Genomic DNA, 25,020 nt, shown 5'->3' on the forward strand with positions numbered 1-25,020 from the left:
AATCTCTCCCTATCTATATATGATCTAGTATATTCCCTGCTATCTATATGTGTTCAAGCCTTCCCCATCATTAAAACTTCACTTGATCCCATTATCCCTGTTAGCTATCATCCCATATTTCTCTTCCTCTTTTCAGCTAAACAACTTGAGAAAGCTACCTAGAATAAGTATCTCCTCTCCTCTCACTTTCAGGCTTCTGAGCTCGTACTTCAATCAAAATTGCTCTCTCCAAAATGATCCGTGCTCTCTTAATTGCCACATCTTAGTGGCCTTTCCCTTAGTCCTGATCCTCTGATCTCCCTATAGCATTTAACACTGCTAATCACCTTCTTCTGGATATTCTCTCATTACTAGGTTTTCATGACACTGCTCTCTCCTGGTTCTCTTCCTATTTGTCTGACCATTCCTTTCCAGTTGCCTTTCCTGGTTCTTAGGTGTCAAGCCCTCTACCATTCTGGGTCCCCTTTCCTCTATGTTTTCTTGATTGGTTATCTTATCTCCCTTGGTCCAATTATCATCTCTTCTTGTTTGTTCTTCATTCTTGAAGACCATGACATCGGTGTGATGTTGTGACTTGCAGTGAATTGGATTTAAGTGAGGGAGGGCTGTGCAAAGTCACCAACTTCACTCTCTCCTACAGAGCCATCTGGGTCAAGTGGCAAGCTATACATCAGGATGACTGGAGATGGCCCTGGATGTTTAAGGCAATTGGGGTTAAGTGACTTGCCCAGGGTCACTCAGCTAGTAAGTATATGAGGTGAGATTTGAACTCTGGTCATCGTAGCTTCAGGGCCAGTGCTCTATCCATAGTGACATCTAGCTGCCCCATCATCTCTATGCAGATGATTGTCAGGTGGATATATTCAGTCCTATCCTCTCCTAGTTCCAATCTGTCAACATCAGCTCCTTTTCTGAACATCTCAAACTGGATGTCCTGGAGGTCTCAAAATCAACATGTACAAAAAACAACTCATCTTTTCCCCAAAACCCTCCCTACTCCCAAACTTCCCTATTTAGGAAGTCTGACAAGAGCACTACCCAAGTCACCCCACACTCACAATCCTGGTGTCATTTTGACTCTCCAATCTTTACTCACTCCCCATTATTCAATCCATTGCCAAGTCTTGTTCTCTCTTTCCACAACATCTCTTGCATGCAATCAATCCCTTTCTTCCAATTGAACAGTGATCATATTTAGGCCCTCATTGCCTCAAGCCTGGACAATGCAATAACTTTCTAGCTGATCTGCCTTCTCCAAGTCTCTCCCTATACCAATCTATTTTCCACTCAGTTGCAAAGGTGAATTTTCTAAATTATAGGTCTGACCGTGTCACCCTGCCCTACTCATTAAACTCCTGTGGCTCCTATTACCTCTAGGATCAAATATAAAGTCCTCTGTTTGATGTTTAATGCTTTTCATTTTACACACACACACACACACACACACACACACACACACACACACACACACCATGCTTTCAATCCTCTTCACAGAAGATAGCTAGGTCACATATTGAATAGTGCTGGACTTAGTGAGGAAGACCCAAGTCTGAAACCTGTGTCAGACACTTCCTAGTTGTGTGACCCTCAGCAAGTCACAGAACCTCTCTGCCTCAGTTTCCTCGTGTAAAATGGAAATAATAAGAGCACCTACCTCACTAGGTGAGACTCAAGTGATATAGAGAATAAAATTGGAAAACCCTTATTATACCTTTGTGTCCCTGGTCCATTTAGTTAAGCAAAACAATGTATATTCCCAGTAGAATGGAAACTTATTGAAGACAAAAACTCATTTTTCAATTATAGTATCCCTTATACAATACTCTGACAATAATAGGTGCTCGATAAATGTTTGCTGACTTAATATTAAGCCTCCTGCTGCAAAGAATACTAGGAATTCTAAAGGCCCCTCTGTTACCATGGGAATTTATCCTCAAATAGCAAAAACCCAACCAAACTGACCCCACTCCCAAGGTGGCCTTGAAAAAAAAGGGACAAAACCTCCATCCTTCTTCTGAAAAGAATGATCTGAGCCATACACACATCCACAACACACACACTTACATGTATTTGAGGGATGACAGGGTAAACATAACCTATTCTTCCACCAAATCCCGAGCTAGCTATTGTCGACAGCTTCTTTTTAGAGGTTCAATTTATGAGACTTTACACACAGGAGACTTTCAGACTTTGGCACCCTCTTCTATTTAAATATTGAGCCAAGTTTCTAAGCAACCACAGGTAGCCCCTCCCTCTCATTCCCCCCAACCTGGCAGTTTGCTTTCTAGATGAGCAGGTCAAACAGAGCTCCATCCTGAACAATTAGCACTTGAGGGAAATTTAATGAAAGACAGACGATTCTGGTGGTCTGAGGACAAAGCAATGTAGGGAAACAGGTTTAGAGTGAAGGGCATTTAGTCCAAATCCTCCTCTTTTTAGATGAAGAAACTGAGGACCGGAGAGGATAAGTAATTTTCCCTGAGTTCCACACATAAACAGTTAAGTGACAGAGCCAGGTATTCAAACAAGTTCAATGGCTTCCAATCCAGGCTTCTTTGTACTAAATCACCAGCATGGGGCAGGGAAGGAATAAAAGGGAGGTCATTCTGTTCTGAGATATTTTTCAAGGTGACAATTCAGTCACCGAGTCATGGAATGTTTGAGTTGGAGGGAACACAGAGATGACCGAGATCAATCTCTTAGCATTTTCATGGAGGCCCAGAGACATGGTTGAGGTCACATAACAAGTCAGTAGCTTAAGCTTATAGAAGCCAGGTTTCCTGACTCCCATTCTAGGTTCTTTCCCTTACATTATGCCACTACACTTAACCCCAGTGGGCCTTTTGAGAATGAAAAATAGGAAATTTATACAATCTGATCTTTGATATAAATTAAAATCAAGTTTTTAAAAAAGCTAGGCAGAGTAGGAAACATACAGAAACTATTAACATTGTTATAGAGAAGTTAGAGCTAAAAGTCAGTTAACAAATCTGAATAATAAAAAATATTCATATGTACAATATTTAGAAAAGGGGAAGAGGGCTGCAGCAACCAAGATCATTGGGCCGGTAGGGCAGGGGCCATATGCATGTTGGGGGGAGGGTTCATGGGAGGCCAGCTTTCCTGGGTCTGGAGGAGGCGGTATAGCTGCTTCAAGTGGGCAACAATATTATCTTTGATATCTGGAGTCGAAATCTGCAGGCGGACACTGCCACTGTCAAAGGACCGGGTGAAATCGCCAGAAAACATCTCATAGATCATCCTTGCAACCACTGGAATTACCTGCTCAGGAAACAGAAAACCATGTCTTTAGAGGAAAGGGGCCTTTTCAATGCAAAAAGGGGAGGAAATGGGGAGAATTAGTGACACGCAAGAAAAGAAAGAGCCTCAATGAAGCAAAACATGGCAGACAGCGTATGGAAATTTCGAAGGGTATGGCGGCAAGCGGGACAGTTTTGTTACTATCGTGTTCAATTTACTATATAGTTTTTAAAAACTGCATGCAAGAGAAGTTCACCATTTCATATACAATCTTTTCTAGCCTTTCTTATTGAAATGTCTATATTTATTAATATTTAAGTTCATGACAAATAGAAATTTTTCATTAAAAATTTTTTAAATTGGGGCAGCTAAGTGGTACAGTGGATAAAGCACTGGCTCTGGATTCAGGAGGAACTGAGTTCAAATCTGGCCTCAGACACTCGACACTTTTACCAGCTGTGTGACCCTGGACAAGTCACTTAACCATCATTGCCCTGCCTCCCGCCATATTTTTTTTTAATTGCAGTAGGAGGGATTTAAGGGAAGAATTCTTTTCCAATAGTAAGGACTAGCAAAGGGCTGGCCTCTCTTACACAAGTCATCTTTAGTATAGAAGAGAGGTCTGAGCTTAATTCAGAGCCATTCTACCTGGAAGCAAATGACCTTAAAGAAGTGTTAAATCCTAGAAGCCTCTAATGCTACAAGCCAGAATTAGGCCTAAATACCTAATTAGCAAAATCAACTTTTAAACAAATTCATACAGTGGCCTACCAATTCCTGGGGGATAATCCTGCCACTTAACCTCAACGAACAGGCTCAATTTCCCTGCCCCTTAAAACAATTCAGAATCCTTAGTTTTAAGGCCTACAGTCCCCAGGGGGCAAGCTCAGAACTGATTAGGCCTTAGTGCAGAAGCCTATGAAACTGGTTCTGAACAGAATTACTTTCACATTCCTCTGGTCCAAAGGTCTGACCCTCTGCAGACTTGGCTGAGTTACTCCCAAATCTGCTACTATACAGTGACATTAAACTAGTTGGGATGCCTGGGACTTTTGGGGCCCTGGAAGGTCCCATTCAGAAGAGATTTACTGAAATACCCAAATTGTCTTCCCAGGGACAGAGAGGACCATAGCAGCCACTCATATTTCCTCACCTGAACCACAATGAGTTTCCTCTCTCGGGGTTTCCCATCAGGCCATTCTTCCCCAAAACACAAATAGATCTCAAAAGGTGGTTGTTTCTCTATTTGTCCTTTCTGGCGGGCAATGAGTTCTACAGAAGGTGAAATGAAACAAATTCAGCATCTCAGGGAAAAAAAGAGGGGGGCCTTGGGTCTGAACTGATCCACTCTTTCTTACCTCCCATTCTTTTCTCTACAATTGTCCCCTTAAGTCACCCATTTGCCTAATTATGTTGAGATAAAACCGATTTTCCTAGCTGAATCAAAAAATAACCCATTCAATTAGTTTTTACCACTTAGATCAAATTCCTAAGAATAGAATAAATCATAGCTTTGGATAGCTTATTGGTAAGGAGGTTTTTCTAGCCTCCCACTCTATCTAGCACTGTCATGGATGTTAGAGGAAGCCCAGACACAAGGCAGATCACAATTTGAAAACTGGGTTACCTGAGTGGCTAAGTCACTTTTAAATGTGAATGTGGGCTTCCCTCCCCTTTCTAGTATGTAGGGGTACTAAGCACCAGCACTTTTTAGACCTGGATGGAATTAGAGAATTCAGTCTCTTTTTCTACTTTGGGAGAGAAAGGTACAAAGGAAGAGGGAAGGACTGATCATAATGAAATCACATGGGGCACTCAGCATTCTGCCTTGCATTTATTCACTTATTCATTCTCTATGCCCTAGAGTCACAAGCCTTCCCCCCTCCACCCATTTGCTCCCACCATCTATAGAAGCATGGACATTTGACTTAGAAAACCACCAGCCACTTGATTTGGGGTGAGATTTAGTTGTTATCTATCAGTTTGTGCTCCTCTCTAGCATTTAAGAAAAATCTATGATCTTTACTTTTCTCTCTTTTCATTTTTGCCTTTTATCCCTCCATTCTTCTCCATTCTCTATCTCTGACTCATGCTTCCTTACTAAAGTCTCCTGTCTCTACCCCCACCCCAACACTCTCAAATTACTGATCATAGAAGACGCTTCAGGGACAGAAATCTCTGGTGCCTCTTTGGCTGCTCAGAGAGACTCACCGCTGAGAAAGGTTTCCAGGCAGAATAGCTTGACCTTCTTTTGCCGCTCAATCAAGTTGGGGGCTACAAGTGAAGGGGCGCATGGCCCAGACCAGTAAACCTTGCACTGGCATAATCTGATGGCATAAATGGCATGGCCACTGACTTCCAAGATCAGTCCCCTGTCCATGACATCCAGCAACCTGCTGGTAAACAGCTTCTGCTTTTCATTAGTGATCTGATCTGGCCCAGGGAACTTCACCTGCTCCAGGCTAACAGGACCAAAAAGCTCCTCCTGGTCTGGCATGGGCCCCAGATCACCATAATAGAGTCGGCAGCCCTGAGGGTTGCTCACTGTTGTCTGCCCCAGCTCCTTCCCACGGTATTGGAATTTAATGTCCAAATCTGTCACTGGAATACAGAAAGGGTATGGTTATGGAAATGCTCCACCCTGCTGCCAGAGAGACTATGCAAATTCAACAGGGTCAGGAATTCTATCCCAGACCTACTTCATCAATAGCTTCCCTCCCCATTCCTCCCAACCAATACACAAAGAAAGGTATTGAAACTATCCTTGGAAATTCACTTCAAAAAGGCTATTTTGCTAAGAAATCTGATCAATGTCATGGCAATGAATAAGATGAAGCCTACCACCCTTGTACTGCCCCAGCTGAAGAAAGACATATATACTTTTGGATATGGCGAATGCAAGCGTTTGTTTCACTTGATTGGGCATCCTTGTTACAAGGGTTTTCTTTTTCTTTTGTTATGTTCAATTAGGGGTAAGGGGAGTAAATAATAAATGCTTCTTAATTGAAAAATAATCACATTCAAGATAATTTTTAAAGGCTGTCTTGAAGAAATGAAGTGTGTTAACCCATACCATGTCTGTACAAGGCTCAGATCCTAAAAGCTTGTAACCTGTCTTGCAGGAGTTCTGTCCTTGTATCTCTGTCTCATACAGACTGGGTTCTTTTATCACCAGACTTTGATTAAGTTTATGTAAACTTGCACATGTGTGCACACATACACACACACACACACACACACACACACACACACACACACACACACACACACTCACTCTCTCTCATTTTAAGCACATTGTAGAGACTAAGGAGACCAAATTAACAAGGAGCACCAAATTGCTCGCGCCTTTGCCCAGGCATGCACGTGCCCACGGATGCACATGAGCATCTAACTGCTGTGTTGTTTTTTTATTAGACCTATGATGTCATTGGTGTAGGGAACTCCCAGTAAATAAACTCCTTCTACCAATACAGGGAGGCACCTGCATGTCTGTCTTAAAGATTTGCCTTGGGGCACTGAGAGGCTAAGTAATTGTCCCAAGAACACACAGACTGTATACTGAAAGAAGCAGGACTTTGGCCCAGGTATTCCTGACAGAGATAGAAACACTGGTTTTATATCGACTCCAGGATTTAAGGCATTTTATGGCTGTGGAAACCAAAGCCCAGTGAGATTCAGCTAGCCTGAGATCACACATATAAAAAAACAAAATCAAGCCTGTGTCTTCAGACTTCAAATATAATGACCTTTCTATTTTGTCACATATCAAGCAAGGATGTGGCCCAGATAATAGTTTATATAGTTATTATTTGGTAAGTTGAACTTGACCCTATTCAAAATGAGATTTTTCATATAGATAACAGATCTTCCCAAATCCATGAACAAAACTTCCCTAGGTGGATCCAGTCCTTGGCCATTAATATCCCTGTCTCTGAATGGGCCCTGCCCTCCAATCCTTTAGCTAGCACAGGCATGCCCAGGCCTCCCGAGCTACCAGGCAGGTAAGTAAGCTGGGGCTTTGACCAATGAGAGCACCCACATCAGCAGGTGAGAACGGCCTGACATTTCTCCAGCATTCACTATTCCTGGTAAACAGAGTGTTGGTGACTCACCAATCCAAACTCCAGCCAGCCAAGAAGCTCAGAATTCGGCTACAAAAGTTGTCTACAAAGGAGGCCACTCATAGGCACTTGAAAAAGCCAGAAAATCAAAGTAACAGGTGGGGTGGGGAGGTAGACTAAAATATGACCATCCAACAAGTAGCAGAATAGATCACTTACTTGGCAGAGAGCTGATCCATAATTCTGGAGAACTAAAGAAGTCATGTTGCATGGGAGCTGGGGGTACTTCCATTTCCAGGGGTTCTGTTTTGGGCCACACTGCTTCAGGGCTGCAGTTTCCCACGCTGCAGTTTCCCACACTGGCTGGCGCCATAGGAGATCCTGGAACACACGCAGATAGGTGAGCATGCAGGAAGAGCACACATACACACAATGGCCCAAGGCTCTAAGAACTGTAAAACAGGCTCCTCACTAGACCCATTTATGAGCCTCAAATCAGCCATGAAAACAAGCACTAAACCAGTCCATGGCCTAATGGTAACTGGGCAGGCCTGCCAGGAATGGAATTTCTCTGTTCCTCCTTTTTCTCCTGTCTGGGTCTTGGGTTTTCATGGAACTCTGAGAGGAACTCTGCATATGCTTGCTGAAGAAAACCAAGAAGAGCCCCCTAGTCAGTGAGCTGAAGAACAGGAGATTTGGGGGGAGGAAGGGAACAACAAATTCAAATTACAGCCAAATATAATTTTTGCAAGTTTTAACTATGTTCCCAGAAAAGGAACTCAAATGAATTAATTAGTTGAATCTAATCAACATCAGTGCAACAAATTCCATTTTCTCCTATTTGCCACAGAAGAACATTTGCTCACCAAGAGCGGTCTTCCTTCCTCAGTCGGCCAAATATTTGGTTCTCTAGAAATTTCCAAAGTCAATGTTGCCCTGATGATTGTGTATGCACATATGGTGACATCAATGCATCCGACTTATGGACAAGCTAATTCGCAAGGAGGTTCCATGGTGAGTCAGTCTATGTCCTGGGAAGGGAATCCAGAACTCCTAAGGCCTAGCTTTTCAAGATCTAAATAGGAACATAGCACATGATAAATATTGACCTGGTGTACCTTAGGTATGAGGTCACCGCCAAATATATATCCTACTTCTTGCCTAAGTTGCAAAGCTAGCAGTAGTGGTAATATAGACTATAAACTTCTTGTGGGCAACAACCGTGTCCTTTCTGTAGTTATAGTCACCTTATCTAGAACAGTGACTGGCCCATAGTAAGTAGTCAATAGTTCTTGTTGGGTGATTGAAAAGTATAAAAAAAGAAATGGAGAGTAGGGAAAATAAGAGAAAGAATCAGGCAGGCAGAGATGGTGGGAGAGGGAGTGGGGGAAGTGGGGGGAGCTGGAAGGAAGAAGGGAAGTTTGGCTCCATCCTATCCTAAGTATGGGGATCTTTCACTGTCACAGATTGCCTACTTGTGTGTCATTGACCCTTTTGGAAGTCTGCTGAAACCTACAGACCTCTTCTCAGAATAATATTTTTTTTTTTAATTTTTTTATTTTTGGTGGGGCAATGGGGGTTAAGTGACTTGTCCAGGGTCACACAGCTAGTAAGTTTCAAGTGTCTGAGGCCGGATTTGAACTCAGGTACTCCTGAATCCAAAGCCAGTGCTTTATCCACTGCGCCACCTAGCTGCCCCAATATTTTTAAATATATAAAGTAAAATACATAGGATCACAACAGAAACCAATTATTTTGAAATTTTTTTTTTTTTTGCACGGGGCAATTGGGGTTAAGTGACTTGCCCAGGGTCACACAGCTAGTAAGTGTTAAGTGTCTGAGGCCAGATTTGAACTCAGGTACTCCTGAATCCAGGGCCAGTGCTCTATCCACTGCGCCACCAAGCTGCCCCTTGAAATATTTTTTATCCCTTTGAAAGGCTGGTGAAACCTATGGACCCCTTCTCAAGAATAACTTTTTTAATATATAAAGTAAAATAGATAGGATCACAATAGAAACTAATTATATTGAAATAGTTTTCAATTTTTTTTTAAGTTCACAAACTCCAGGCTACAAAATAACCTCTGATCTAAAGGACCACTGGCATTTCTCAGAGCAACCTCTTCAGGCACCTCTGCAAATCCAGGTTTTCCAGGTGGTTTCAGTTAACTCATCTGACCAAGGGGGACATAAGACAGCTACAAGAAAATAAGGGTTAAAAACTTGCTTAACTGGAACCTACTTTAAAAAAAAAAAACAGTTCCATTTGGCCAGGAGCATTTCAGTGGAGAGTAGAGCTTCTGTCCAGCAGACTTGTTTTTGCTAAGCCAAAAGAATGTACAACAGGAGATTTAGTGGCCCGTCTAGAATTCATGCAATTGTATCTGGTTTCCACCAGTCTCTGAACTTACTACATCTAAAAGGCTGAATCTAAAAAAGGATGATAGTAGGAGAAAAGTCTATAGTATTCAAACAACATCTAAAGTCATATTGAGGTCAGCTGTGGAAGTCTATTGCTGTTTCTAAGGCATAGAAATAGAGCATATGACCTTATCTGCAAGAGAAGAAAACGGGGGAGTCAAGTATAAAGCAAAGGAAAGTTCTAATAGCACTTGTCCAAGTCTCTGAAAAAGGCATTTGGAAACAGGCCCCCAACTTCCTCAACTGGTTACAAAATAATCCCATGATATTACTTCAGTTATGTTTTATATTCAAGTAGTAATATTAAAAATAATTTTTACTAACAGGAATATTTGTGACAAGTTATTATTAATAATTTTTTTAAACTCATATTTGTACAGCATTTTAAGGTTTGCAAAGTAGTTTCCTGATGAGAATCATTCAAAGTAGGAGCCAGGTAGGAAGCCCAAAGAGCTCAGAAGAGAGTAATAAATAGCAGTGCTCCCATGTGGCAAAGGATCAAGGCCTCTTTGATACTCTCTGATTGTCCCCATCACTTACCACTGATGTTCAGGAAAGGGAAGGCGTCCTGGAGTGGCATATGAGGTTGTGATTGATCTAGCTCATCTTCCTCTTCCTCATCAAGTTCATTATCCTTCTCATCCCATGGAGCAGACCCTGTGGATCCTATCCAAAGGATAGACACACAAAACTTAAGGGTTAGCAGCTCAGATTAAATTGTTGTCCCTATGTTTAATTCACTTCCCATCATAATTCTCTCCACCTTAGGGCAGACAGGATAGGCTTTGGTCTTTGGGATAAAACTTCAAGCCAAGCATATCCCAAGTTAAGTCTGCCAACAATCTTTGTTTTCCCCTTTATTCTGACTAAGAATATATCTGAGAGTCATTTTGGCATAGTGGACAGAGTGCAGAACTTATAGTCAAGAAGACCCGAGTTCAAATCCTATTTCTATAACTGCCTATGCAAAGTTTGGCACTTAGTCACTCTGAGCCTCAGTTTACTTATTTATATAGACTGAGTTGTATTAGGTGATCTCGAAGTCCTCTCTAGCACTAAAATCTCCTTGATCTTCCCCCAATATGGTGTGCAATTATCATACCAAATTAGAAAGTCCATAATTCCCACTTAAGCCCTCCTCCCACAGTTTAATAGTTGTATCTTTCTTACCTAAAGGGCAACAAATATTTTTTAAGCATCTACAATGTGCCAAGTACTGTACTAAGTGCTTGACAAATATTTCATTCAATCCTCACAACAATCCTGGAAGTGCTATCATTATCCCCACATTACATTTGAGAAAACTGAGGTAGACAGAGAGGTTTCCCTGGATCACACTGCTAGTAAGTGTCTGAGGCCAGATCAGAATTCATGTGTTACTGATTCCAGGTCCACTGTGCTACCGAGCTAGCCCCTTAGTTTAAGGGCCTCCTTCTCCTTTACCCGCTTCCCCTCAAAAATAAGCATCTGAGGGGCAGCTAGGTGGCGCAGTGGATAGAGCAACGGCCCTGGAGTCAGGAGTACCTGAGTTCAAATCCGGCCTTAGACACTTTAACACTTACTAGCTGTGTGACCCTGGGCAAGTCACTTAACCCCAATTGCCTCACTAAAAAAAAAAAAAAAGAAGAAGCATTTGAGGGAGTGCATTTCTATATGCTGAGTACTGTTTCTGTTCCTGAGGAACGCTTGCTAAGTATTAAATGATGTAGACAACATGGGGCATTTAGTAGGAGCACCAAGGAAATTAAATTTGGCTTAAAGACTTGGGTACTTGCTGAGAGTATTTACATAGCAGAATGTTCTACTTTGCATTATACGAAGGATTAAAGATAGCCTGGATAATCACCTAACCTAGTAGTCTGGATGTTACTGTCGAAGGTGCCGCCATTCCCTCAGTAACCCAAGCTGGGTGTCATCTTCACTCTCTCTCATCCCCCATGTCTAATCCATTGCCAAGGCCTCTTGTTTCTACCTTCCTACCATCTCTCACAAACATCCCGCTACAGGCCCTCATCACCGCACACCTGGAGTATTGCAACAGCCTTCTGGTAGGTCGGCCTGCCACAAGTCTCTCCCCACTCCAGCCCATCCTCCCATCAATATGATTTTTCTTTTTGGTGGGGCAATGAGGGTTAAGTGACTTACCCAGGGTCACACAGCTGGTAAGTGTCAAGTGTCTGAGGCCGGATTTGAACTCAGGTACTCCTGACTCCAGGCCGGTGCTCTATCCACTGCGCCACCTAGCTGCCCCCAATATGATCTTCCTTAAGCATGGTTCTAACCATGTCATTTCCCTACTCAATAAACTCCAGTGGCTTCCTATCATCTCCAGGATCAAACATAAAATCCTGTGTTTGGTATTCAAAACCTTTTTCATAACTTCTCCTCAACCCCCTACCTTTCTAGTCTTCTTTGTACCCTTTCTCTCTCCCTCTCTCTCTCTCTCTCTCTCTCTCTCTCTCACACACACACACACACACACACACACACACACACACACACACACACCTAGTTCCACTGGTGTCCTTGATATTTTTCATACAAGAAAACTTGTCCCCCAACTCTGGCCATTTTCTATGATCCTCATGCCTGGAATGCTCTTCCTCCTCATCTTCATCTCTTGGTTTCCTTCAAGTCCCAGCTAAAATATTTTAAAGGGTCCCCTGAACTTGTCCTTTTGAGTTGCCGTATTTATTCCATCTACTATGGAAGGCCTTTCCTGAACCCCCTTAATTACAGTGCCTTTCCTCTGGTGATTACCTCTAATTTGTCTCGAATATAGTTTGTACATAATTGTTGGCATGTTGTCTCCCCCATTAAACTAGGAGCTCCTCGAAGGCAGGGACTGTCTTTTTCTATCCCCAGCACTTAACACAATTCCTGGCACATAATAGGTGCTTAATAAATGTTTCCTGACAGAATAGAAGTCATATATTTCCCACCAGTCCCCCCCCCATCATCTTTAATTTAGTTTGTGTTAAAAACCTATATATGGCCTGTAATCTGTAATTTTTCAGATCTAGATTTTTTTTTCTTTAAAAGATCTCATTTTAGGGGAATGTCCTCTGTTTAGATCAATACAATATTCTCCTACCCTACCCTACCACCTCCAATCACCTAGAGAGTAGTGGCCATTTGTTTCTTTTGTTTCCTCAGTCCCTCTAAGGGGGAAAAAATGATTTTGTACTTGAACAACCTTTAGACATTATAAATGAGACTGTTTTGAAAGCTACTATCTCTTTAAGAGTCTATTCCAGTCCTTGGCACACTGCCCACCTTTTCCCAAGGCAACTGGGGCCTCACCTGGGTTAATAATTGAGCCCTGGGGCTGGGGGATATCACAGACTTCATATATCTTCACCGGGTTCATGGGCACCTCCTTGGTGCCATCATACATCAGGTTGAATTCCCGACTCTTGTTCAGAGCACATCGGAGTTGGGCCTTCCACTTGGCTGGGTCGGGGTCATCAACTCCTTCCTGGTATTTCCCAGTTTCCACAGCCCAGGCCTGGTGGAGGCATAACAGAGAACAGCAGTGAAGTCATGCTGCTGTCCAGAACCATCTGAAAGGCCATTATCTCTCACTAACACACTCATCTAAACAACCTTCCCACTTCCCCACCATCACAGTCATAGAAGCCAAAGTTGCAGTAGGAAAACTCAGAGTTTGTACCATCCTGGGGTCTAAGAGAACATGGGCATGGGCAAATAAAATCACATTAAAAGTAGAAAATCCATCCTAGAGCTCTGGTGTTGCCCTCTTTTAGCCTTTGGTTTAAATTAAAGGGGTGGGGGGGCGGGGAAGGCTGGTTGGTGAACTAGGAGTATGTTTTTGTTGGTCTACTCTCTTTGCTTTTCAGTTCCACAATGTAAGTAAAGGACAGTCATAACCAAGTGACTGAAGACTAAAAACCTTCAGGAAGGGAGGAAACAAACATATTCCCTGGGATTCTGATGCCCAGCCACCCACTCCTGGACCCCACTGCTGAGGGTCATGAATCTTAAAGATCTGTCTTGCTCTGGTTCCCAATTTCCCATCTTTTCACCCATAAACTGAAGGGGTTGGACCAAATGGTCCCTGAGGTTCCTTCAAGCTCCAGATCTATGAGCCAATGATCTTGGCCAAGATTTTGGCACATAAGCTCCTTCAGGTCATGTGACCTTTTATCACCAGTGCCAACACAATGCCTGGCACATAGCAAGAACTTAATAAATACTTGCTGGATTTTTAGACATGACCAATGTGGGTATTTGTTTTGCTTGACTTGGCATATCTGTTACAAAGCTTCTGTTTTTCTCCTTTTTTTTTCAATGGGCACAGGGGTGAAAGAGAGAGAAAACAAATCCTTATTGTTGTTTTTTTAAATTAAAGTCATAGCAAAGAAGATATATTTAAAAAGCACATTCCTACACATAAATACTTGTTGCCTGATTATCAGATTAGAGCAATCCTATCAGTTCCAATGTTTGTAACTAGTTTCTCTTGAGAAAGCTCAGCAAGCCCTTGACAATATATATTTGACTATGGACATTATAAGCACATTTCCCAGGCAGACCAGGAAGGGGCAAGACAGAGAACAGGGCAAAACAGAATTATATCATCCCCAATCACAGACCAAGCCTATGCAAGAAGAAATAGAAGGGGCAGCTAGATGGCGCAGTGGATAGAGCACCGGCCCTGGAGTCGGGAGTACCTGAGTTCAAATCCGGCCTCAGACACTTAACACGTACTGGCTGTGTGACCCTGGGCAAGTCACTTAACCCCAATTGCCTCACAAAAAAACCCAAACAAACAAACAGGAAGAAATAGAGATAGAAACCAAGATTCCTTCTGGTCTACTAGCTGGCATATTTACTTTTTCCTTAACATGTCCCTTCTCTCTCCATTCCCCAACTTCAAGTTTTCTCCAGGAATATTCCGTTTTGGGGTCAAATTCAAAAGAACTAATCATTTGACAAAAACACTCTACTATGGAAAAGATGATCAAAACATGAATGTCATGCTAACATGGTGGTACTGCTTTTGTTAGATTAATATTTACTTCTGTGGAAGTTCTGGAGTGATAGGGGAGTGAATGGCAGTTGTATCTGCAGACAGGAAGAGATCCCCAGGGACCATCTTGCCCTATACCTCTGGTTTAGAAAAGTTTGCCTCTTCTCTGGCCCAGAATGATGGCTGTTTGTTATATTCTTAAAGACTGAGAGAGGAGAGGAAAGGAGATACTTAGTCACCCTAATCCAGATGTCTAACACCCAGGAAGTTCTTAGATAATCTAAGCATCTTCAACAATTAGGAATAGCTGGGCAAATTCTGGTATATGAATGCAATAGAATATCATCGTGCTATAAGAAATGCTGAAGGGAGAAATCTAGAAGAAGTTGTATGAACTGATGCAGAATGGAGTGAGCAACACTGTAAAGACAAACAACATTGAATGAATTAAGAACTCTCATCAACAAAATGATTAACTACAATTCCAGGAAGCTGGGTGGTACAGTTGGATAGAGTGCTGGACCAAGAGCCAATAAGACCTGAGTGTTTGTTTCACTGCATTTTTTTTTTTTTAGGCAATTGGGGTTAAGTGACTTGCCTAGGGTCACACAGCTAGTAAGTGTTAAGTGTCTGAGGCCGGATTTGAACTCAGGTACTCCTGACTCCAGGCCGGTGCTCTATCCACTGCGCCACCTAGCTGCACCCCTCACTGCATTTTTTAAAAGACTATTTTTCTTTGTTTTAAGGGGTAACAGGTGTGAAGGAAAGAAAAATGGGTTTTTCTTAATTAAAAAAAAAATTTAAATTGAAACCCTAAGAAGTCATCTAACTCCTACTGCAGAGGTTTGGTACTATCTCCTCATTCTACACTAAGGTACCACTCTCTAAACTCAAGACTGCTGCAAGGGCGGCTAGATGGCAAAGTGGATAAAGCACAAACCCTGGATTCAGGAGGACCTGAGTTCAAATCCAGCCTCAGAAACTTGACACCTACTAGCTGTATGACCCTGGGCAAGTGACTTAACCCTCACTGCCCCGCAAAAAAAGAAAAAAGAAAAAGAAGAATGCGGGGCAGTGAGGGTTAAGTCACTTGCCAGACTAGGCTGTCCAACTCCTTCATTCTCTTCCATGAAAGAAAGATGGAGGAGTCTGCTTCCTGTTCCATCCCACTGGACCCTAGGTAGGGTCTCCATTTCCCCATATTCCTAAGTCTCTGTGGAAGCCTAGCTCCAATTACTCAGTGGAAATTATGGAATGGGCAGGTTGGTCAGAAGAGGTGCGACTTTTCCCAACCTTCTCACATGACTACCTGTTTTATCTCTGACCCAAACTCCTACCCTGGCCATTGAAGTCTACTGTCCAAAGTTTGGCAGATTTTGGCAAAGATTGTGGGAATTTCAGTGGGTGGCTTGTGTCCTATATAGAATGCTGCCAGACATTAGCCCCAGAAACTCAGCACCAATCTCCCTGTTCATATCCAGTCTCTTCCCATATCCATGTCTGCAACTGCTACTGCCATATGCTCCCCATCATTCCAGCACCTCCAAGGATCCAAGTCAGCAGGCACATGGAGTAAATCTAAATCTAGCAGAAGCAGTGCCATCCAAGTTACTTCACCTCCTGAGCGTTCAGTTTCCCCATCTGTAAATGCGGAGGTTGGATAAGATCACCTCAAAAGTTCCTTCCAGGGGCAGCTAGGTGGCGCAGTGGAAAGAGCACCGGCCCTGGATTCAGGAGTACCTGGGTTCAAATCTGGCCTCAGACACTTAACACTAGCTGTGTGACCCTGGGCAAGTCACTTAACCCCAATTGCCTCACAAAAACAAAAACAAAAACAAAAACAAAAGTTCCTTCCAGCTCCAAGACTATGATCCCATAATGGTCGGAGTATCTTGATTAGAAGTCCTCAACCTGTCTTTGGTTGTGGCCTCAGCTTCTTTGTATAAAATGAAGACGCACTCACAGGAAAGTGAGAAATAAGAGATGACAGGTGAGCTTTCATTCATTTTTCTACTCCAATGCCTTGCTATCACCCTAGGTTCTCAAAAGCTGTGTCAAAAGATTAGAGGGTGGGGCAGGGCAGCTAGGTGGTGGTGCAGAGGATAAAGCACAGGCCCTGGATTCAGGAAGACCTGGGTTCAAATCAGGCCTCAGACACTTGACACTTACTAGCTGTGTGACCCTGGGCAAGTCACTTAACCCTGATTGTCCCACACACATACAAAAAAAATTTTTTAATTTTTAAAAACCACAAACAAACAAAAAAATAGTAGAGGGCAAGCTCTGGCAGGTCCCAACCAAGCTAGACAGACTGTAAATATGTCCCTAGTAACTGACTGTGAACTTGTCATCAGAAGACCAGCCTGGGTTTGTCTTCTAAGTTCAAAAGGGTTGACCATCAGCAGGTGATTTGGAGGAACCAGACTCAATGGTATCTTATAACTTTATAACTTATTCCACTCCTAAAAACCAGAGACACAATTATAGTCTTCCAAGCATGCAGAGAACCTGGTACCCTGAAGAAAGAATCCATTCCAAGAGACAAGTTTCCCCCACATCGCATGCACAAAGGTAGATAAAAACAAACCTTGGTAGAAAGGGCCTCCCTTCTACCACCCAACACACAACAAAGTCTAAGTCCTTACAAAGAGAGACCATTCACTGTGTGTGCCTCCTAAAAACCAATCCCTTTCTCCCCAATGCCTACCATGCTCAGACAACAACCCAGTTATGGAACAAATCTCCAGAAAAAAAGATATAGCTGGAATGAAGTCAGGATCATGGGAAAAAGAGAATGGGGCAAAAGAACACATTATTAAAAAGTCACATTTTCTCTTCAGAACTAACAAGGTCTTGTCCATAAAGCAATGCATTATCATTTGTACGTCACTGTTTAACAGATGAAATAACAAAGATGTTCCCCACTGTGTCAACACTTTTCCACCCAATAACCTATAGCCTCTTTTTTTTTTCTTTCCTCATTTTGACTCTGACCTAGCTAGGCTGGGCCAGGTTGACTCAGTTTATTTAAACAAAAACAAAAACAAAAATTAGGTTGGATCTTCCTTAGTATATATTCTTAGAACTTATTATGGAGGGGTGGAGGTGGTTATGGGAAGAGAAAGGTTTCAATAGTCCTTTAATTTCATCTGCATAGGGAACTTCTTTTTTATTATTATTATTTTTTTTTCCCTTACATAGGGAACCTCTTAAGTGGGGTATGGAGGTTAAATGCCTTGTCCATAGTCACACAGTTACTATAGGTCAAAAGGCAGGATGGGAATCCAGGTCTTTCTGGCAGGGAATTCATTTCCCCTGACACAGGTTTAGCAGAAACCTAAGGAATCCATTGCAGGGGACCCAAGGTAGCTCTCACTTTACATAGGTTGGCTGACAGAAGGTAGCACCATACATTTCTGCTTGCCTTTATCCCTACTCCATCTCAGAATACAATAAATAGAAAAGCCAAGAAAACCAAGGAATATTGCCATCTTTACAGTATTTCTCTATAAGCTATCTTGACCTAATGTTAAAAGACCTAACGACAGGCAAAACCCAATGGAGGACAGACCAAAAGGTGGATTTATTTAGTAGTTGATCTGGAAAGAATCATTACTAATGTTAAAAACAAAACAAAACTACTATCCTAGTTTCAAAGGTTTAGAGTTGAGGGGAGAGTAGTTAAAAAAGAAAGTTTGAATTCCTTAAAGGTAGAATTGTTGCCTGTGGGTCAATGTTATCTTAAATCATTCAGAAACAAATCAAGCCCAATCCATTAATCTAGGCAGAGCTGATCCCTTTCTTTGGTGATGAGATAGGAAGACTTCTGATCACTGAGAATTAATAATCAGCTTTGGCTACATAGACACACACATCTAATCTTCTGGTGGTATTTTGTGCCTGTTAATGTTGGGCATGATACATACACACCATACACAGGTATAGTTTCCTAAACCCAGAAGTTTTCATTTTAGGGCAGACAGTGCCAAAATGAAAGCAATGGAGAAGTCCAAAGGGGTTTAAATGTTTTTACCTTGAAGATAGTATTTTCCTCCTCATGTTGAGGGCTATGTCGAGTTGCATGTTTCCAGGGAATCTGGAAGCGTTTAGATTCCCTGTGTAGCCAGACAAGCCCAGGGTACATGCCGCTGTCCACTTGGGCCACCAGCCAGGGCTTCAGGCGGACTCTTCGGGGTTGGAGAGCCATGATCTGGTTTGAGGTAGAAGGAAAAAAACAAACCATGAGAATTAGGCCAGTCACTGGGAGCTGGTCCCAGCTACTATTCACTCATGATAGATAGAGCTGCAGTTTCATCAGATTAAGGTACAGAAACCAAATATGGGAATAAACCATGCCAGGTGGGAAAGAAAAGAAAAGAGGTTAAAAGGTTCTTTTGATTCTTATTCCAACGCCATTTATACTTCATGTGCTAGCCAAATCAGACTTATCATGCAAGCAGATCACATTTCTGCTTCTATTTAAATCCTGCCACAGAAAAATAAAAGGTGATGTCATCCCTGCTGGAACATAGAAGGCCTTCCTGAAGCACCTACAACAAGTGGAAGGGAGGCTGCTGCTTGACAATCTCATCTCAGAACATGGGGAAAAAAAGGTTTTAGAAACAAGGGGTGGGGGAAAAGGGGGATAGCGAGGGCAACAGCCTGCATTTTAGCAAGAGCACTAAGAGAAAAAGAAACATTTAAGAAAATAAGTGGGCCACAGCAGGTGAGGACGGGAAGAGGAAGAACAGGAAAGAATACCGGGGTTGCAAAGTCCTCACATTAAATTTAGTATTCAATGTGCCCATAGGAATTGAGCAGTCCTAGGCCTGGAGTCTGGTTCCCTTCATCTTAGCTACCTATGGATACCATGCCAGGAATAATGATAGCTGACATTTACATAGCATTTTAAAGTTTACAAAGCACTTCCCATATAGATATATCTCATTTGAGCCTTACAATAATCCCTGAAAATAATCAGTACACGTATTATCTCCAATTTACAGATGAAGGAAATTAAAGTGAAATGATTTTGCACAAGGTCACCTAACTAATGCCTGTTCCATTCCATAAAACAAGCATTTTTTAAGGGCCTACTACCTGTCAAGCTCAGTTAGGCTCTGAAGATACAAAAACAAAAACAAAATCAGCCATATTCAACTGAACCTTCAAATCCAAGTCTCCCCTGACTCAGTGTCCAGAGCTTATCTCTCCCAAGACCATATCTGTTCTGAGAAAAAGTCACAGCAACAAGACCATTATGATTCATGCAGAACCATTGTGAAGGATCCTGTTCTTCCCCCAACAGAGGAAGAATACTGAAAAGTTGGAAAGCAGATAAAAATCCAGTTCTTTTGCCTCAAAGTTGAGAGAAAGGTAAAGAACAGCAACCATCAAATGACCCCATTTGCCATCCATCCCCAGAGAACTAGGGAAAGTTATTCACACACTGAGTCATCCCACACCTTCCTAACCTCAGTAGGCCTATATAGGTAAACCCACAGCATCTCTGAGAACTGAAACCAGATGGGCTGCAGTAGCCAGGGTAAAGTCTACAATCGATTCTCAACAAAATTTATTGGCATGATAGATAACAGCAGGACAAGCAAAGTCAACAACAGGAAGCAAACAAGTCTGAGTCAGATGGCCATGGAGGAAAAAGTAGTTAGAATAATTTTAAATGGATTGTTGTTGATGATGATTTTTATATTATTGGGGGGGGGGGGATAATTTTAACCTAAGCATAAAATGGTGGATTTTAGCTTAATTTTACAGATGAGGAACTGAAGCTCAAAGAGGTTAAGTGACTTGCCTGGTGTGGAATATTGTATATATTGTCAGAAATATCATATGTGCTAGCTGGTTTGATGAACCATTCCCCTGCTTTTGTGTGTATGTGGGGGGGGAGGGGAATAAGGCCCCTTTCCTTTTAAATCTTTGTTACAAGAGATGAATTCCATGGGGAAGGGAAGTGAGGAGGAATAATATAGTCGGAAACAAACATGTTGTCAAAACAAAAGACATTGAAAATGTCTAGCAAAACCATCTTCTGACTCCAGGTTCAGCCTAGTTTCCACTGCACCTCCTGGTTCCATCTCAAGTCCCCAACCTCTGACAGGCCCATGAAGAGGAGGAGGAGATGGAGGAGTACTCATGCTCACACCCAGAAAGATTCCCTGAATCAGGCAGAAACCAAAGGGACTGACTCAGCACAAGGCACCCACTCAGGAAGAGCTCAGCTGAGCAGAGGTGAGCACAAAACAAGACCAGGAGGGGCCCAGACCCTGCTACCAAGTCGTTTCCTGTGGGCTTAGAGGAAACTAGTCCAACTCAGCCATGATGGTCACTTTAAAAAGCAGGCGCCAGGCAAAACAGGGCCGGTACTCATCATGAACCTCCTGACCCAGTTACCAAGGTCTTGTAACTGGAACCTTTTGAATGAGTGATAGGATAACTCAAAGCCTTAACTGAAGGGAATGAGGAGAGCATTTAACCCCTAAGTGTCCCTTTCCCCAAGAATCCTGGTTTGGGGGTTTGGGGGGATAGGCAGGAGGATAAAGAGAGAGAGAAATGGTCAGACAAGGAGATCCACAAGATTTAGAAGTAGAAGGGACCAGTAACCCAGTCCAACCTATTCAGTTTACAGATGAGACAATTGAGGGGAAACCCAGAGAGGTTTCGTGCACCCAAGGAGTAAGCAGCCTAGCCGATTCAAACCCAAGATTTCAGACTCCCACTGCTTTTACGGACCCCAGAAATGTAAATGTCCACAAGGTGTGGAAATAGTTTTGTTTCATAAATCAGCTGTGTTATCCATACAGAGATGCAGTTGGGGAGATGGCCAGGCTGGCTCGGAGAAAGTTTTTCAACAATTCTTTTTGTAATACTGGTAGATCTTGTTTCTGAGCCCAAAATATATCTCCTGACCATCAACTTTCAAGAAAAGGGACTAATCTACAATCCATTAAGTAAAGGCCACTGGGCCCCCCAGGACCAGCTTCAATGTGTTGCCTGGGGAGGAGGGGTGGGAAGAGGAAGGGAGATAGAGCCAGTTGCCCTTGAAGATGAGTGCTCACGATCAGGAACTCCATGTTCCTGCATTCAACCAAGGAAGATGATACACACTCAACCACCCTTCCAGGGGTCATGGCAAAGGTTCTTTTTGGGATAACAGCCTGTACCAATATTTCCCTACCTTGAAGATCAAAGCTTCTATATGTAGACTCACAACTCCCCTCAAAGTACAGCCACCCCAAACAGCCTACCTCTTCCAGGAAGCTGCATAAATTTTTTGCATCAGCCAAACACAGATCACTTCAAATAAGGACCACAGCTACTACAAGAGGAAATGGGCATGGGAGAAATTGAGGAGTGAATAACCTAAAACAACCCCTTTCTCTCTTCCTGAATCCCTTTTCTCCTCAATCTTTTTACATCCATGTCATTTAATAAACAATGCCTAGTCAGCAAAGAACCACAAGGATCCAGATATTGAGAAAGGAAAGGGGAAGAAAAGTTAAGAGGGGAGATGATCATCCCTCATCCAAACATAGCCTTCACCGAAGTCTATTGTGCAAGAATTCAATTCCAAAGTACCTCAGGCCCCCAATTCTAAAGCCTAGGTAGAGTCACCTAGTCCAGATCAGATGAATCCTGGAGCTTAGTATCTCTTGCTGCTGAAATGTAGGTCCTGCTCCTGCAACAGCAGGCACTTAACCATAAGATGATAGATTCAGAACTGGAAGAAACCTTAGAGGTCATCTAGTCTGATCCCCTTCTTTTATAGATACAGAAACTGAGGCCTGGGGGGAGTCGTGTTTTAACCAAGATCAAGGTCACTCAGGTAGTAAATGACAAAGCTGGAATTTGAACCCAGATCCTTAGACTACAAAACTGGCACTCCCTGCACTGCCCCACAATGCAAAGAGGTGCCCCCAAAGGTATTTATTTTACCACTCCAGCCAGGCTTCCCTTCAACACTGCCTATACAACCACCAGGATTTATACATAGCCATTTCACAAAACTTCCTCCACCTCCATCAAAACTAGTTCTTAGAAGCTGCTCCTAAGTATGAGTCTCCACAGAGAATTGAAAGAAATTGCCTGGATGAAAACAGCTTTTCCTCTGTATAAAATCTGTTTATCCGGGGTCCTTCAGTGGTGAGATCTCCTGTTCCCTTACTGATACACAGGGTCATTGCTTCATTTTGTCCAATTCTTCCCTCCACCTCTTCCTTATCCAAAGTAAGCCCTGTGCTCCAAAACCACACAGCTTTGGCTGAATTTAACAGCTGCAGAGGTGAAAGTGAAAGGTGTGGAGGGGATGGGGGAAAATCATACAGGGTTGAGTCCTCTAGCATCTACCTCAAGCATCTTCTTCCCAACACCCACCCCAAAGGCACAGGACAGAAATGGCAAGGGGGTGTGGTAGGGAAGGATTCATTCCCATCCTCACCAGAGGCAGATAACATTAAGATTGTATACCCCCTGACATTGCCACCCCTTTAGTGTAGGCCCTCATCACCTCCCCCGATTACTTGGACAGCCTGCTGGTGAGTCTGCCTGCCTCAAAACTCTCCCCACTCCAATTCACTCTCCCTCTGCCATGAAAAGTGATTTTCCTAAATCGAAGCTCCAATCATATCACATACACCCATCCCCCCTTCAATAAACTCCAGTGGCTTCCTATTGCCTCCAAAAGTAAATACAAAATGCTCTCTATGGTATTCAAAACCCTTCATAAGCCATCTTTCCATTCTTTTTTTTTTTTGGTGTTAAGTGACTTGTCCAGGGTCACACAGCTAGTAAAAGTGTCAAGTGTCTGAGGCTGGATTTGAACTCAGGTCCTCCTGAATCCAGGCCTCATGCTCTATCCATTGAGCTACCTAGCTGCCCCCATCTTTCCATTCTTAGACCTGAATCCCCAACACAATACTCTTTAATCCAGTGACACTGTCCACTTCCTGTTCCACCAAAAGTCCATCTCTCAGCTCCAGGAATTTGCTCTGGCTGTCCCCCATACCTGGAACACTCTCCCTCCTCAATTCTGACGACTGACCTTCCTTTAAGCCACAAATAAAATCCCGCCTTCTACAGGAAGCCTCCCCCCTCTTCATTCCAGTGCCTTCCCTCTGTTAATCATTTCCTATTTATCTTGCAGATAGCTATATATAAATAGATGTTTATGTATACACAAACATATATACACATACATACCTATATATATATATATATATGTGTGTGTGTTTGCTTGTTGTCTCACCCATTAGATTGTAAGTTCCTTGAAGGCAGGGACTGTCTTTTGCCTCTTTTTGTATCCCCAGTGCTCAGCATACATTCTGGCACATAGAAGGCATTTAATAAAAGTTTTTTTGATTGACTGAGTCCTTCCTCATGGATCCTGATGTTCCCTCCCCACTTCTCAACTCTCTCCTTCTATCTGTAAAGAAGAGTGCCTCACCTCCCCCTCCCGATCCCCCCCACTCCCCTCCAAAAAAAAAAAAGCACCACACCCGGCCAATTCAGCCTCTCCCTCTGTGGCACCTGGTTTGGCCACTGGAGCCTGTCTGTGGGTGTTTCCCAGGCCCAAGGCAAGGGACCAGGGAATGTCAAAACAACAGAAAGGGAAATAACCTGTCACTGGACCTCTTTCCCCCATATCTCACAACATCCCCCAGCGTACCAAGACCTCGGAGGAACAGGTTCGGAAACCCCCTCCCCAAAGCACGGAGCCCAGCGGCGCAGCGAGCCCCTTGGCTGTAGCAGATGAGGGCCCCGGGAGTGGAAAGGAGGGCATACCCCATTTCAGGGAAGAGAGAGATAGCTCCCTCTGGCTCTGGGACCTGCCCGCTTCTACCTGGACTACAAGAGTGAGCACTTGGCCCTAGAAATGAACACAGCCCCAAACTAGTCCCCGGCCGCGGGTTTGTGCACCCCACCCCCACCCCACTGCAAGAGCCGGTGCTTCCCTCTTTCCTCAACCTAGTGCCCCCAGAAGCGGGCGTCCCCGGCCTTCCTCTGACCAGCCCCCCAAAGAGAATCCAACTGTGCTCACCCGCCACCACTGCGCTCCAGGCCGACAGAGGAGACTGGTGGTTGGCTCGATCCGGGCGGGGACTCCAGGCTCCGCTCCCAGTCCCACACCAGCCCTTACCTGCCCAGCCCAGGTGCGCGGAGCTCACGTCACCGCCGCTGTCCCTCCCCGCCCCCTCCCCAATCCGGTGGCCCAGGCCCCGCCCCCGGCATAGGGATTGGCTACGCCGCCAGGAATGTGATACTTCGCGT

The 25,020-nt window shown here is 43.4% G+C and overlaps 1 protein-coding gene across 1 annotated transcript; it reads right to left on the reverse strand.

Moving 5' to 3' along the window:
* Nucleotides 1-1,515: 1,515 nt before the first annotated feature.
* Nucleotides 1,516-24,930, reverse strand: IRF6 (interferon regulatory factor 6). The gene is made up of 8 exons (XM_044004570.1): nucleotides 24,791-24,930; nucleotides 18,770-18,946; nucleotides 13,047-13,251; nucleotides 10,284-10,409; nucleotides 7,542-7,703; nucleotides 5,473-5,862; nucleotides 4,415-4,533; nucleotides 1,516-3,282 (listed from the first exon to the last, which is right to left on the reverse strand). Exons 2-8 carry the CDS (start codon nucleotides 18,941-18,943, stop codon nucleotides 3,058-3,060), a joined length of 1,401 nt encoding a protein of 466 aa, XP_043860505.1. The 5' UTR covers nucleotides 18,944-18,946; nucleotides 24,791-24,930; the 3' UTR covers nucleotides 1,516-3,057.
* Between the last annotated feature and the right edge of the window lie 90 nt (nucleotides 24,931-25,020).

Source organism: Dromiciops gliroides, chromosome 4, assembly GCF_019393635.1.
Source record: "Dromiciops gliroides isolate mDroGli1 chromosome 4, mDroGli1.pri, whole genome shotgun sequence".
Classification (NCBI taxonomy): Eukaryota; Metazoa; Chordata; class Mammalia; order Microbiotheria; family Microbiotheriidae; genus Dromiciops; species Dromiciops gliroides.